We start from the raw sequence: 14,016 nt of genomic DNA on the forward strand, positions 1-14,016 counted from the left end.
GAAACGTTTATTTCCAACACAATCCCCCACTCAGATCTATCTGGTCGCCACTTTAACCCCGCTTTTTTTCGCCCCGGGGTTCAATTAATCACAGCACCTGCGTAGCTGCAGCACCGTGGCCATCTCTGGGCACCATCAACGGCAATGAGACGGGAGTGAACTCTCCGTTTCTATAGAATAACGTGCTATGAAAAGCACAAATAGTGTTACTGCAAAATTGGCGCAAAAATAAATATTCCTTTAAGGAACCTTAAAATATTTCGTTTCACCACTTTGTCATCAGTGTTCAAGTAGCCTATTTTGTTCTCCTTGGCAGTAAACAGCTTTCTGAAATGTTTACGGGGGGGGGGGGGGGGGGGGGGGGGGAATATGAACGTTGAAGCGTCCACTAATAAATCAATGAGGGGTCGTGGTGACGCCTCACGACCTAACAGGATTATAGTAGTACGGACCTGCTCAATGATGTCATTAGGGAAGGAGCAATTCACAGCTATTGAATACAGTACACAAGTGCCCCACAAGTGCGCCTTTCAATAGAACTTTATGCCTTATTTATTTCCCCTCCAATTTACCACGTAACAAATTCTAAGCATGTATAATGAAAGGCGCCTAATGTTAAGTAAACTGTTGATTTTGGCGTTTAAGTAGCGTGTGGTGTAACAATGCAATTACTCACTTTTAGTATTATAGCTCTAATACTACATTAAATATAGCTACTGTTAGCACTAGCTAAAAGACGAAACACCGGTCACTTGTACTTACAGTATGTGGACTACCTTTTTTCATTTTCATATTCATCTTTAAATTATCTACTTATTCACAAGTAGTACTCGACTTTACATTAAATGCCTGAAATATTAATATTCCATATGTTTACAGCAATAAAATACAGTTGCTTTAAACTGAGATAAGATTTGAGTGTAGCTACGCAATATTTGGAGACCTATTAGTTGCTGGGGTCTGGATTTGATGGTAATATTTGCACGTTATGGCTACAATACTCATATACTCGTCGTAAACAGAGTACTCAGCAGCTTTAGTGAGGAAAGCTATGCAATATCTTTAAATATGTTGGTTGCTGGGGGTCTGCCTGAGGGGATTTGTTTTGGGGGTGGGGGATTGAGAGTCTCAGCCCTCCTCCTCTCTCCCTCGTTTTAGTCCATTGTTGTGAACCTTCCCCTCAGAGTAGTGTCGGTGTGACCACAGACCAAGAGATTCGGGTTCGCCTAAGCTCGCCCGGGTTTGTGGAGCGAATCATTCACGAACGTACTGCTGGCGGGAGCGGAACACAGCGAAGCTCTCACAGCTGTCTCGTTGTCAGTGAGGAGAAACCGAATTATTGATTCACGAGGAGCAAAAAGGGAGACGCGCGTGACGATGACTGCAGCGCTCGTGCGGGATGCTGTCCCCTTTTGAAACTCAAGGCTGTGGATTTTTTTTTCCTCCAAGGAAAGTGAACTGGTAAAAGTTGTCCGCGTGGTGCCTTTTCTGTGGATTTAGCGGCTTTGGCTTCGTGAGGGACTGCATCACAACTCCAACACGAGAATCTAATCAGAACAACTGGACTTTGCATTGTATCGAGCAAAGGAGAGTCTCTCACTCGGGAGGTCAGCGTGCGGCAAACCATGCTTTATTTTTGATGGATTTCTAAGGCTATCGCCCAAGTCCACACTTAGTAGCCAGAGAAAGGTGGCTGAGAATCACTTTTTGGGATATTTAGATATACGCACGACAAATGCAAACCTCTAAGGTCAATTCACTCGAAGGAAACTAAATATCGCTGGTTCCTTATCGAACAATCCAGGGACTGGGCAAAGTGCACGGGAAAAAGGTAAATTACGTGGAATATAAACTAAAGGGTGCTTTTATCGCTGACGTTTGAGTATGTTGTGGGGAGTTTTATTCAAGGTTTATTATCATTACTGTTAGTACTCTTGCTTATGCGCGTAATGTGTAATTGCATATTGCCCTGGGTATTGTGCCTAAGGACATGCGCTGCTTCCGTTTGTTAACCCGTACAGTAAACCCCAAAGCAGTGACATGGCTGAAATGAAGAGTGCAAACCAAGTGTAGTTTAATTATCTCGCGCGCATTTCTATGAATATGTTACTAGCCTAGTCTATTTATGACCCCCCGCCACACACACACACGTCTGTAATTTAGCCTATCAAGTTGACTCACACTTGTAAATTGATTTATTTATCTTAAGATAATTTCTCACTCTGGTGAGAAATTCTCTACAATTTGAAGGGAAGAATGACGATTCGTGACTCTTGAGTTTGTATCAGAAGGGGTTTCGTTCTGAGCAGATGTGATGTAAATACGGTCTTGGCATATGGCCTTCTATGGATCCGTTCTGGGCACGGAAAGCTTAATATAAGTGTTGTCGCACGGTAATAAACGGTATTAATCAAACCTTTTATAAACCAAGAAGCAGGAGAATATTGCATTAACAAAACACGCGGACAATCTAATGTATGAGCAATAAAAACAAAGGCTTCATCATTTGTTTGTCCCTGCTGAGGATGTTTTTACGCGTATCTGTTACACGGGCAATTAGAACTGCAGGATCGTTTTCCCTCTGTCAAACGTATTTTTGCAAATGACCCATTATGCATGTTGCGCCCTATTTGCGAACATCAGCGCATAACTGTCCTGTTTTGTACCTCTAATTATTCATGTCATGGAAGCTGGTGTGCGGCCAACAACACTGAAGGAGTCAGTGCGTCTGCTATGGGCGCTGCTGACTATTGATATACAAATGTGCTTTTGAGGGGAAAGTATTGATTAGCTTGTGACGTTAGCATGTGCATTACGTTCTGTGTTTCACAAACTCACTAAGTCTATTGTTCTTGTCTTTTTTTCCCAGGTTTGCAACTACAGAGGATCACACAGAGGTTGCCAATGCCTAGAATCAGCATTTGAAGCTATCACTCTGTCCATTACGCAAGACATATTACCTCAGCACAATGTCAAGCATCTATAAAGTCTTCATTACCCTGTGCCTGGCAGAATTAGCTATAACAAGAAGTGTACCAGAAGTTCGCTCAAAAGGTAGAGAAACCAAACTAAGTACAATATATTCATTTCTGTAACCTTCATATCTAAAGCTACTAATGTTGTATACCTTACAATGTCCTACAACAAAAAAAATCTACTAAATGAATGTATTCTTTCATGATAACTCTTGACAGGGAACAGTACAAAATTTAACATGTTAGCTTTCCCTGTGGTTCAAAATCCCACTGTTTCGGGCTGTTTACCATATAGTTCTGTCAGCCTGTCAAGTGTATGATTCACTCTGTGGTCTGAATGTGTGGCCACTGCACTGCAATTTATTTTTATTTTTTAGCATTATTCACAAATGTAGAGGCACATGTTCTTAAGGAGCTTATGGCCAAAGGAAGTAGAGGAGGATGTAATCGTGTAGAGAGTAAAAGAGTCCTAGTATTTTCACGAGTTGTAAACAGTGCTACCTGATCCTGCCAAAGCCCTGAGGCTCGGAAGTGTAAATCTGCCTGGCCCGGTGCCAGTGATAGAGGATTGTAAGGAGGTCTGGGGAGGGGTGTGGGTCTGCTATTGATGCCTTACAAATGCAGGGCTGTCTTGGTTTTGTACCTGCCAGAAAGGTATTTGATTATCTTCAAGTGCTATTATGATATTCACCAAGTACTTGCAGTCTAAGGTAATCTGAACAGCCTAAAAGGCACATTCACCTGTATGAACGCTGCCTGTCTGAGTCCTTGTAGTGTAAACCAAGACACTACTTAGGCAAGACCACTGGTACTATAATTGAAGCAGCAGCTGATGTCTTTCCCTGTTCACGATCATCGTATCTAGTGTGCCTCCCCGGGGCCCCCACCATCTTATGTATACGAGCTGATGTTGGTCCGAAAGTGGAGGATGCAGGATGGAGGGAAGGATATTTTGTGAAAAGCCATCCATCCATTTCTGAAGCTGTCCTGCCTTAGCAGATTCAAATAATTTCACAACTACAATACTGTAATGGACAAAGCTGCCCAGGCTTACTCCTGCTACCAACAAAAATACTGGAAATAGGGCTGACAATAATAACATTCATATAATAATACTATTCTCCATGGTATTTTGCCCACAATCTCATGTGAAAATCTCAAAAGTAGTATATAAGACTGGGATTCTCATATTCTGGTAAGACTGATATTTCAGCTGAGGTGTCATTTTGTATATGTCATTGATGTAGGTCACAAAGGAATTGTACTGGTAAGTTACAGATATCAATTTACATGTTGCTTTGCCGCAGTGTTCATACATGTGTGCTGCTGTTTCTGCATTGTCTTTGGAGTTTCCAGTTTGAGCAGTTATTTTACCAAGAGATATTGTGAATTCAGAACAGAACCGGGAACACCAGCATAGAACGTGACCTAGATCAGCTTCACAAAAGAGACGTCAGGGCTTCTGTGATGGTTCAAATTATTTAGTTACTACAAAGTTGGCAGATCATGACCGCAGATAGACAGTCTTAAGCATTTTCTCCATAAAGAGCACACCAGATCAGCCTCCTGGCCTATTTTTAGTATGTGTTTGTGTGTGGGTGTGTGTGTTTTGTTTAGCATGCCTTTTATTTTCATGCTGACCGTTCACACCCTCTCTTGGGGTCAGATGCAGGCCAGGCTCCACATTCATTCAGTGAAGTTCATTAGTGCGGGGGAGGGGAGAATGCCGGAACACTGGAGGTGACATCACTGGGTCGGGGGTTCTCTGCACAAATGCTTATCACACTCACGGCTGTGCCACCAGGAACGCAGCTGTGAAGTCACGCTTAGGTCATCCTCCCAACGAAAACCACGTTCTGTCTTTTGTTGGTTGCCCACTAGCCTGGGATTCACCACAAAAGCAGGTCAGATCGTTGTGAATGTGCTGCTCGGGTAAACGCCAGTGGCTTCTGCGCTGCATAATCCCAGCAGGTTGGCAGCCCCTCTCCCAGAGTTAGACGGTGGGGGGGGGAGGGAACACCTGTGGCTCAGATACAGGTTCCAGTGTCAGAAACGGCTTCTTCTCTTCTGTTCGCCCAGATTCCAGAGGGTCCCGGCCTGCTCTCCTGCCAGGCTTCCCAGAGAACACCACCGTGACGCTCGGAGGGCAGGTGAAGCTGGTGTGCAAAGTCCACCGGCCAGCCAAGACACGGCTGCAGTGGCTTAAGAAGGAAAATGACGGGCTGACGCCCGGTGGCTCTCCGCTTCTTACAGCCATCACGGTAAGACAGTAAGAAAGCACTTAAAAAATGTTTTAAATGTAAATGTCAAAGACTCCTGGACCACACCATACCACGACAACCAGAATGAATTGTTGTTTCGTTTCCCCCCCACAGCCTCTTCAGAAGAACATCTCCAAAGTCAACGTTCTTCCTCTTGTGAACGTCTCATGGGAGGACGCGGGAGAGTATATATGTATGGTGGAGAATGCTGCAGGACGGGCCTCTCGCTCAGCCTGGCTGGAAGTCTTAGGTGAGACATCCCATCCAATATTTTACTTGTACGCATGTTATACAACTAGTGTATTTAGTATAACTATAACTTTACAACTACACATATTTTACTGATATGATATGGCAAGTTACATTACTGTATACTGTGTGCATTTGGTCAATAAAGTGATTCTGTTGCTGAAGGATACCAGAAAAAAGGTCATTGATAGTGTGCGCTTCCCTTTGTAGAGACCCATCCTACACTTCCAGTGGACCCACTCACTGCACCAGAAACAGCAACAGGTGAGGCAGATTCTGTCTGTTTGTGATCTTTGTTTACACAGTAATCACGAATACACCAGTGTGTGTGTGTGTGTGTGTGTGTGTGTGTGTGTGTGTGTGTGTGTGTGTGTGTGTGTGTGTGTGTGTGTGTGTGTGTGTGTCAGAAACATACAAGTTGCCAAAATTGATTTCTGCTGACCAAACTAGAAAGCACACGTGTGTGTCTGGGGTAAAAGCCAGAACATTGGAATTGAACTCTGGGCTTCCTCTTTTAGTGCCAAAATAATGAAGGATGAATGGTGGAAATTTATTTTGTTATTATTCTTGCTTCTTTTCTAGGAACATCTGAGGAGCTCTCTGAAGAGACGTCAGAAGACCTTCTCCTCGAGCCAGGCGACGTGCTGAAGCTCCGATGTGACACGGGCTGGCCTGGAGCTGTCCACTGGTTCAAAGGCGGTGTGCGAGTGCAGCATAGCTCTCGTGTCCAGATTAGAGCGAGAGTCATGGAGATAACAGATGTCACATATGATGACTCGGGGGTATATGAGTGTGTGCTCCATGGCACCCAAGAGTCTCTGCGCAACTTCAACATCACAGTGGCAGGTAGGCACGGTGACCGAATGACAAGAAATGGTCAGCATGTGCGAATACATTGTTTGCAGTTTCAGTTCAGGTTTAATTGCATTGCTGGTAACTTTGCAGATGCTCTGGGATCTGGAGATGACGATGAGGACAATGGTCTAGAAGACTCTGTCACTGAGACAGAAAACGACCAAGTGTATTTCTCCAGAGGTTTGTGTTGTGTTCGTTGTACCTGCACAAAGCATTGTGCCTGTACGTCTGTCAGCATCTTGTGGCTGAATCGGTCTCATTAATGTCCTCGTCCTCCAGGGCCGTACTGGACTCACACTCAACGTATGGACAAAAAGCTCTACGCGGTCCCTGCTGGAAACACCGTTAAATTTCGCTGTCCTGCTACAGGAAGTCCTCCACCCACAATCCGCTGGCTAAAGAACGGTAGAGAGTTCCGAGGCGAGCACAGGATTGGGGGGATCAAGGTGAGATGATTTCAGCTGTTCGGGGTAATACAGCAGTAATGGAGCACGTCGAGTGAGTAGTGGCGTTTATTCTGCTTGCCAATGATCGTATTTTGTGTCTACAGCTCCGACATCAGCACTGGAGCCTGGTCATGGAGAGCGTGGTGCCGTCGGACCGTGGGAACTACACGTGCGTGGTGGAGAACAAATATGGGTCCATTGCTCACAGTTACCTCCTGGATGTGTTGGGTAAGAAGGCAGACCGTGGAGTCCCTGTAGGCTGACCTCGCTCAGCAAATATCAGAGGTAACAGGGATCAAACAGGCCAATGGCCTCTCAGTCAGACAGGCACGAGCGCACCTTGGAGAGGGCCACTGGGCCCAAGGCTTCACTGGACTTCACAGGGCTCGCTCGGGTGTACGCGGAGATGTCGAAGAGCTGTGCAGGAAAGAAGTGAATGAATGAATAAAGTGTGTGTGTGTGTGTGTGTGTGTGTGTGTGTGTGTGTGTGTGTGTGTGTGTGTGTGTGTGTGTGTGTGTGTGTGCGTGCGTGTCGGCTTGTATAGTATGTGCCCGTAAGTGCGGTGGGTTGGGCATCCGGACCAGTTTTCTCCTTGACCTGTGACAGACCTGTTTGCTAAGAATCTAACATGGGGTCAACTGCAGTCTCAGAACAGGGAGCAGGGGGGGAAAGCAGGCAAAGGAGGGACTCAACAACTTCAAAGCACCTCAGTACAGGGGCCTGGCTCCGAAATCCTCTAATGGAACCAATTAGTGCATGTTTGGCCAACGTTTGGAAGTACCGCTTATCTATTTGCCTGCTTTTTCTACTATCTCATCAGATTAGCTGTTGTAATCAACATATTTAGGTATATGCTTTGGAAACAATTATATGAAATGTTTAAACCAGTGTCTACGGCATTAAGTGTAGTTCTTTAAAACTTTCATCAGTGGAACCTGTGTGTGTGTGTGTTTGTGTGGGTGGCTAGAGGTTTGGAAGAGGTGCCGGGAAAATGTATAAAATAATTCTTTTGGACTGTTGTGCTGACCAGATGATCTGATGTTTTACAAACAGCTCTTCCAATCTTTTCCTTTTCAGAACGCTCTCCACACAGACCCATTCTGCAGGCTGGTTTACCAACCAACACTACAGCAGTGGTGGGAGGAGACGCCCAGTTCCACTGTAAGGTCTACAGCGACGCCCAACCGCACATCCAGTGGCTTAAGCACATCGAGATGAACGGCAGTCGTTACAGTCCTGATGGCACACCCTACGTCAAGGTCATCAAGGTACTGCACACTGGACTGTGACACCTCCACAACACCTGCTTTTGGAGTCATGGTCTAATGGCACGATACAACAGATGGGCTGATTATAAAAGAAGATATGATGATGTGAAAATGACATTTTGTTGTTGACCTTGCAGACGGGCAGCCTGAACATGTCTGAGGTGGAGGTCCTGTACTTGACAAGTGTCACAATGGAGGACGCTGGGGAGTACACATGTCTGGCGGGAAACTCCATCGGCTTCTCTTACCAGTCTGCGTGGCTCACCGTCCTGTCAGGTAGGGTAAAAAATGCTCTGAAAACAAACCACCACTTGTCGAGGCATTTTGAACCATCGTTTAGAACAATGGAAAAACTCAATTGTGTATTCACAGAGGAAGAAGTGGCCAAAGAGATGGACGTCATGGAAACCAAGTACACCGACATCATCATCTACGCGTCGGGCTTCATCGCGCTGGTTATGGCCATTGTGATCGTGGTCTTGTGCCGTATGCAGGTCCACCCCACCCGCGAGCCCTTTGATGCCCTCCCAGTGCAGAAACTCTCCAAGTTTCCTCTGCGCAGACAGGTGGGAGAAAGCGGTCTCACGACAGCACCTCTAGAATACATGTTTATTATGAATATATGGATACTGACGCCGCGTGTCTTGGAAATATCCACAGTATTCTGTGGAGTCCAACTCCTCAGGGAAGTCCAGCGCCTCTCTGATGAGGGTGGCCCGCCTGTCCTCCAGCTGTTCTCCGATGTTAGCTGGAGTCATGGAGTTCGAACTGCCCTATGATCCCGACTGGGAGTTTCAACGAGAGAAGTACTTACTGTTTTCAAGCCAAGTCATACAGTCCGCCGATCATGTTATTTGATAATGAACTAATGATGTTTTTACCTCTTTTTCTAGTCTGACTTTGGGGAAGCCTCTTGGTGAGGGCTGTTTCGGCCAAGTTGTACGAGCTGAGGCTTATGGGATAAACAAAGATCATTCAGATCAATTAACCACCGTGGCAGTCAAAATGCTGAAAGGTATATTCTTCCAAAATTGGTTGATATGGCATTGCAGAATATATTTGATGTAAGAGAAATGTACTTGACTGGAGATGAAGGAACATGGTGGGGTTATTTTCCAGATGATGCAACCGACAAAGACTTGGCAGACCTTATCTCTGAGATGGAGCTTATGAAAGGCATGGACAAACACAAGAACATTATCAATCTCCTTGGTGTTTGCACTCAAGATGGTGAGTTCAACATAGTGGCGTCTCCTGGCTGCTTACACTCAATCAGCTTTCACTTTTTTGACCAAGGGCTATTTCAGCCACGAGAGTCAGTAATACAATAATACGTATTAGCGGATGATGAATTCATTATACAAGTTACAGCTCCTTTGTAAAAAAAAGCCTGACCTGCCCCAGTGAATCACCAATTTGACGGGTCTGCGTGTTTGTTCAGGTCCTCTCTACGTTGTGGTGGAGTTTGCCTCCAAAGGCAGCCTGCGGGAATACCTACGAGCGCGCCGTCCTCCCGGCATGGACTACACCTTCGACGTGACCAAGGTCCCGGAAGAGCAGCTCACGTTTAAGGACCTGCTCTCCTGCGCCTACCAAGTGGCACGTGGCATGGAGTACCTGGCCTCCAAAAGGGTGAGCCGTCCGGCCCTCGAGTAGCAGCGCTCGATTGACTTTACGCGCTTGCTAAAGAGCAGGCCTCCTCCTCGTCTTATCAACACGTCCCTTCGTCTGACACATGACGCCAGGCATTCCTCAGCGAAGTGGTGGTGTGCCGTGTTTACCGCTGCGTCCCGTCCCGTCTCTGCGGGCTTTGTCCTTTTTAGCACTGCCATAAATCTGTTAGCAAGCAGGCGCACAGACGCGCCTGTGCACAGGATCATATTACTAGGTCTTTGTGGCCTGCAAAGAATGCAGCTGTCTGAAACCCTTCCATTAAGGGCCGCAAACCAGGGGCTTTTTGGCCCCTTTTTTAGCCCCCAAATACCACTTCTATTTAAAATGAAAACCAAAATAAACTTAATAACATGCGTTCAGGTTGGCAAACAGTTTGGTGGTGTTTTTCCGCGAACTCCATGACTATTTCAAGTGATGTTTGCTTTTGAGTGCATGTTGATTTAGAATGTACTTCATATAGACACATACAAATAATCTCTTCTGGTTTCTTGAGTGAAAAATAGAGAGAAATAATAATGTGATAACCAGAGTCAGCAGGGTGACACCATCATTGTTGTTTATTGCTTTTACCATTATTGCTATTTTAAATCACAGTGTCTCATTTTCTGTTGCTCCAACAGTGCATTCACAGAGATTTAGCAGCAAGAAATGTTCTTGTGACGGAGGACAATGTCATGAAAATAGCAGATTTTGGCCTAGCCAGAGGAGTGCACCAGATCGACTACTACAAGAAGACCACCAATGTAAGCAGCTAACAACATGTACATTTTGAATGTGGCTTAGTCAATGAGCTGTATCGAAATCAAAGGCCTCATATAAAGCCCGGGCCTGTTTGCAGCCTTCCACAGTGCTTTTAAAGACAGATGTTTCATGTGTCCCAGCTGACTGGCAGGCCAGTTAATGGGGGATAATTGGACCATGGGGGGAGGATTAGAGAAGGATTGGGCGACCATGTATTAGCAGTTCAAAATCAGAAAGATTGTCTCACTCGCTGCCTCACTGTGTCTTTTAGGGACGACTGCCGGTGAAATGGATGGCACCAGAGGCTTTGTTTGACCGAGTCTACACACACCAGAGTGACGTGTAAGTCTAGCTAATCGCTCCAGATATGCCAAAGAATCAGCTGACCAGTGATCCCCCAAGGCAGGAGTGCCGCACCAGCAAGATTTAACCCTGATTTGTCTAAAGACTTTGTGTAATGATTGACAATAACTATTAATGAATGGAAATCTGTTCTGCATGAGGATTAAATTAGCACAAGTGCAAACCTGCGATGATCCCTCATTCGCTTTTAAATGGTGTGCTGACGTATTTTTGGTTTCCTGCTTGCACAGTTGGTCCTTTGGAGTCTTGATGTGGGAGATTTTCACACTGGGAGGCTCACCATATCCCGGAATCCCTGTAGAGGAGCTCTTTAAGCTGCTGAAGGAAGGCCATCGCATGGACAAACCCTCCAACTGCACACATGAGCTGTAAGCTAAGCCGCGCTCCTTGTAATCGCCGTGTTTCCTGGCCTAGTGAGGCATGCTACCTCTCCTCAGCCTATGAGCTCACACAGAGTGATTCATTCGTTTCGATTCGTTAAATTTTCCAGCTACATGAAGATGAGAGAATGCTGGCACGCAGTTCCGACACAGAGGCCGACCTTCAAGCAGCTGGTGGAAGAGCTTGACCGAGTGCTGCTGTCCATTTCGGATGAGGTACGTCTCTGAACCCAGTATTCACATGGGTTATGTTGCTTAAAACAAGCTATTAGTACTGTGAAGTTCATTTACTAAAACACGATCTTTTGCTTTTCAGTACCTGGACCTGTCCACCCCCTTTGAACAGTACTCCCCATCTTGTGAAGACACCTCCAGCTCTTGCTCGTCAGACAATGATTCAGTGTTTACCCATGATGCTTTGTCCACCGATCCATGTTTGCTTGGTTACGATGTGCGTTCGCGGATAGACCTGAAGACAACGCTACGGTAGAGTGCTAGCCAGCTTTGGACTCCAGCTCACGGACACCATTGAGAAGTGGTAGCAGGACTTGGCCTTCAACTCTCAGCCCAAGAACATTGTAACAGTGCTTGGTACTACAACACCTGGTGACATCACTTGGCTGCCTCAAATGATCCGGTTGACCAAATGATCCGATACAGTAACTGGACCACTTGGTCATGAAGCTATTTAGTCTCAGTTTCCATAAAGGAGGATGGATACTGTTTATTATGTATAAAGTCCTTAGTATCTGAGCAGCACAGAAACTGGAGTGTTCTGAAACCAGATTTTTTTTAAAGAGAATGTTTATTTTGATATAAAAGCTAATAGCATTGGTAAATATAAATTTTTCTCTATATAAGATTATTGTACTTTTTTCTATTTAAAGAGTTGTCTTAAATCTCAGGATCTCACAAGGCAAAGTTGCTGTAGTTGCAGCAAGATGCCTGTATTTTGATTTCCTGTGAATATCTTAAAATATTTTATGTACATATCATTAAATAAGACAATTACATTTTATAAATTATTCTAAAACATATGAAGTGAAGGTATTACTTGGGTGAAGAACTTATGTAAATCTGCATTGAACTCCTAAAAGAATCTACTCCTGATTTTTTTTCTCTGCAGCACAATTGTGATAGCTTTTGTACACTGCTCAGACCATTGTATGCATTCATGGACTGGTCAGGATCCAATTCACTATGGTTTAGTTTATATGTAGATGGTTTGCAAGCACGGTGTGGCAAGACGCCTCACAAAGCTGGGTACTATTCACGCCAAGAGGCCACGGAGACCAGGGACGCCGCTACTGTCAGTACTGTACGGCGAGAAAAGGTCTGGGTTGAATGTGAAAACCATGCTTGAGATTGATTGATTTAAAATGGGAGAATCCCCCTTTGCTTCACCGTAACCTTTTACCTAGCACAGTTTGTTTGTGGGGTCCAAGCACAGCCTGTGGGGGGGACAATGGTCCCATGCAGCTGTAATGGGTGTGACTTGTGGGCCAGGGTGATTGGGGGGCTGTCTCAGCCTGTGTGCAAATGAGGCAGCCCCTTATTATGGTAATGGTTCCAGCTGCCCATCTTTCTCCTGCACCGTCTTTTTAATATACAAATGCTAATGCTGGCCTTTCTCAGTAAACTCCGCTATGCTCTTCAGGGAATGCAAGGCCTTCACCCACAAGCTGATAAGACAGCGAGGGCTTTTTTTCCCAATAGTCTGCTCACTGCTTCTTTGCATTCCCTGCCACGGATGCGCCTGTCTTCCACACCCAAACCCAGCCCAGCCCAGCCCCCGGGCACACCACATGCGCACTAGCCAGCCAGACGGCCCCTGGCCCCTGTGTCATCCGGGTGGAATTTACTTGTTGTGTCACCATTTTGGAAGTGAAATGTTTAATGCCTACCACCAGAAGTCGAACTTGTACTTAGCTAATAAGACGACTACAGCAGGGTTTGACCCATCTACACACCACACACTCTTGGTCTGAGTGCTTTTTCACACAGCCCAGCGAAGTCCAAAGTTCTTTTCCTAACATGAAGAAAGCAGTATGAATGATAATCTGTATGACATTCCATTTCTGTACTCCCCCACGCCAATGTGTAACAATCAGCAATGTTCTTATGCATTTTCCCTTGAGAGAATTATTTTAGAAATATCTAATTTATTTGTTTATTTTGTTGTTTTATATTAAATAAAATATAATTTAAACTACTGATTGAGGTACCAGCATGGTCTATCTTTATTATGAGAAATACCCATGTATGAAATACATTTTTATTTAAATAAGCAGAGATTATGAGCACAATAGCTTTAACCTTAGCTTTAGATTTAATAGTTTGTTGATGACTTTTGAGGTATTCCAACCCTACCTTTAATCCAAAACAAGCAGAAACAGCAATACAATACAGAACCTGAAGTACTGTATATCATTGTAAGTATTAAAGTACTTCAAAACAAAGTCGTTTGTCAAATGCTTTGTTAGCACTGACGCATGTTAACACAATGCATTTACTTTCCTTACCATAGTTGTCATCAATTAAGTATACACTTACCAGCAACACCTAATATAAAATACAACACAGTATCTGTGAACACGTTTGCATTGAAAACCCAGACCTATCTTGCACTTAGCAGGTCTGACCACACTTAAATGTTACCTTCTAAATCTGAGGTATGTCCAGCACATCCCTGACTTATCTCTCACGTGCAACAAATCACAGTGGGGTTGGAGGACTTGCTGGAGCCTGATAAGTGTCTCTGTCTCAGTAGAGACTTCAACAACCAGCTGGACAAAAACAGATA

At 44.9% G+C, this 14,016-nt stretch overlaps 1 protein-coding gene across 1 annotated transcript; it reads left to right on the forward strand.

Annotated features, from left to right (window-relative positions):
* The first annotated feature begins 1,172 nt into the window (after positions 1–1,172).
* On the forward strand, positions 1,173–13,557 carry fgfr4 (fibroblast growth factor receptor 4). Its single transcript, XM_076979688.1, has 21 exons — positions 1,173–1,831; positions 2,870–3,054; positions 5,055–5,236; positions 5,351–5,486; positions 5,696–5,749; positions 6,068–6,331; positions 6,431–6,520; positions 6,620–6,786; positions 6,891–7,014; positions 7,865–8,055; positions 8,193–8,331; positions 8,428–8,621; positions 8,716–8,861; positions 8,949–9,070; positions 9,175–9,285; positions 9,497–9,687; positions 10,350–10,472; positions 10,742–10,812; positions 11,064–11,201; positions 11,324–11,429; positions 11,530–13,557. The coding sequence occupies exons 2-21, from the start codon at positions 2,970–2,972 to the stop codon at positions 11,701–11,703; spliced, it is 2,808 nt and encodes a 935-aa protein (XP_076835803.1). The 5' UTR covers positions 1,173–1,831; positions 2,870–2,969; the 3' UTR covers positions 11,704–13,557.
* Positions 13,558–14,016: the final 459 nt, after the last annotated feature.

Source organism: Brachyhypopomus gauderio, chromosome 18, assembly GCF_052324685.1.
Source record: "Brachyhypopomus gauderio isolate BG-103 chromosome 18, BGAUD_0.2, whole genome shotgun sequence".
Taxonomy (NCBI): Eukaryota; Metazoa; Chordata; class Actinopteri; order Gymnotiformes; family Hypopomidae; genus Brachyhypopomus; species Brachyhypopomus gauderio.

Bases quoted from the DNA above. Each gene is read 5' to 3' on its own strand.
- fgfr4 (XM_076979688.1), top strand. From the start codon at position 2,970: ATGTCAAGCATCTATAAAGTCTTCATTACCCTGTGCCTGGCAGAATTA. The intron at 5,750-6,067 runs GTGAGGCAGATT...CTTCTTTTCTAG, and splicing joins TGCACCAGAAACAGCAACAG to GAACATCTGAGGAGCTCTCT. The intron at 6,787-6,890 runs GTGAGATGATTT...TTGTGTCTACAG, and splicing joins ACAGGATTGGGGGGATCAAG to CTCCGACATCAGCACTGGAG.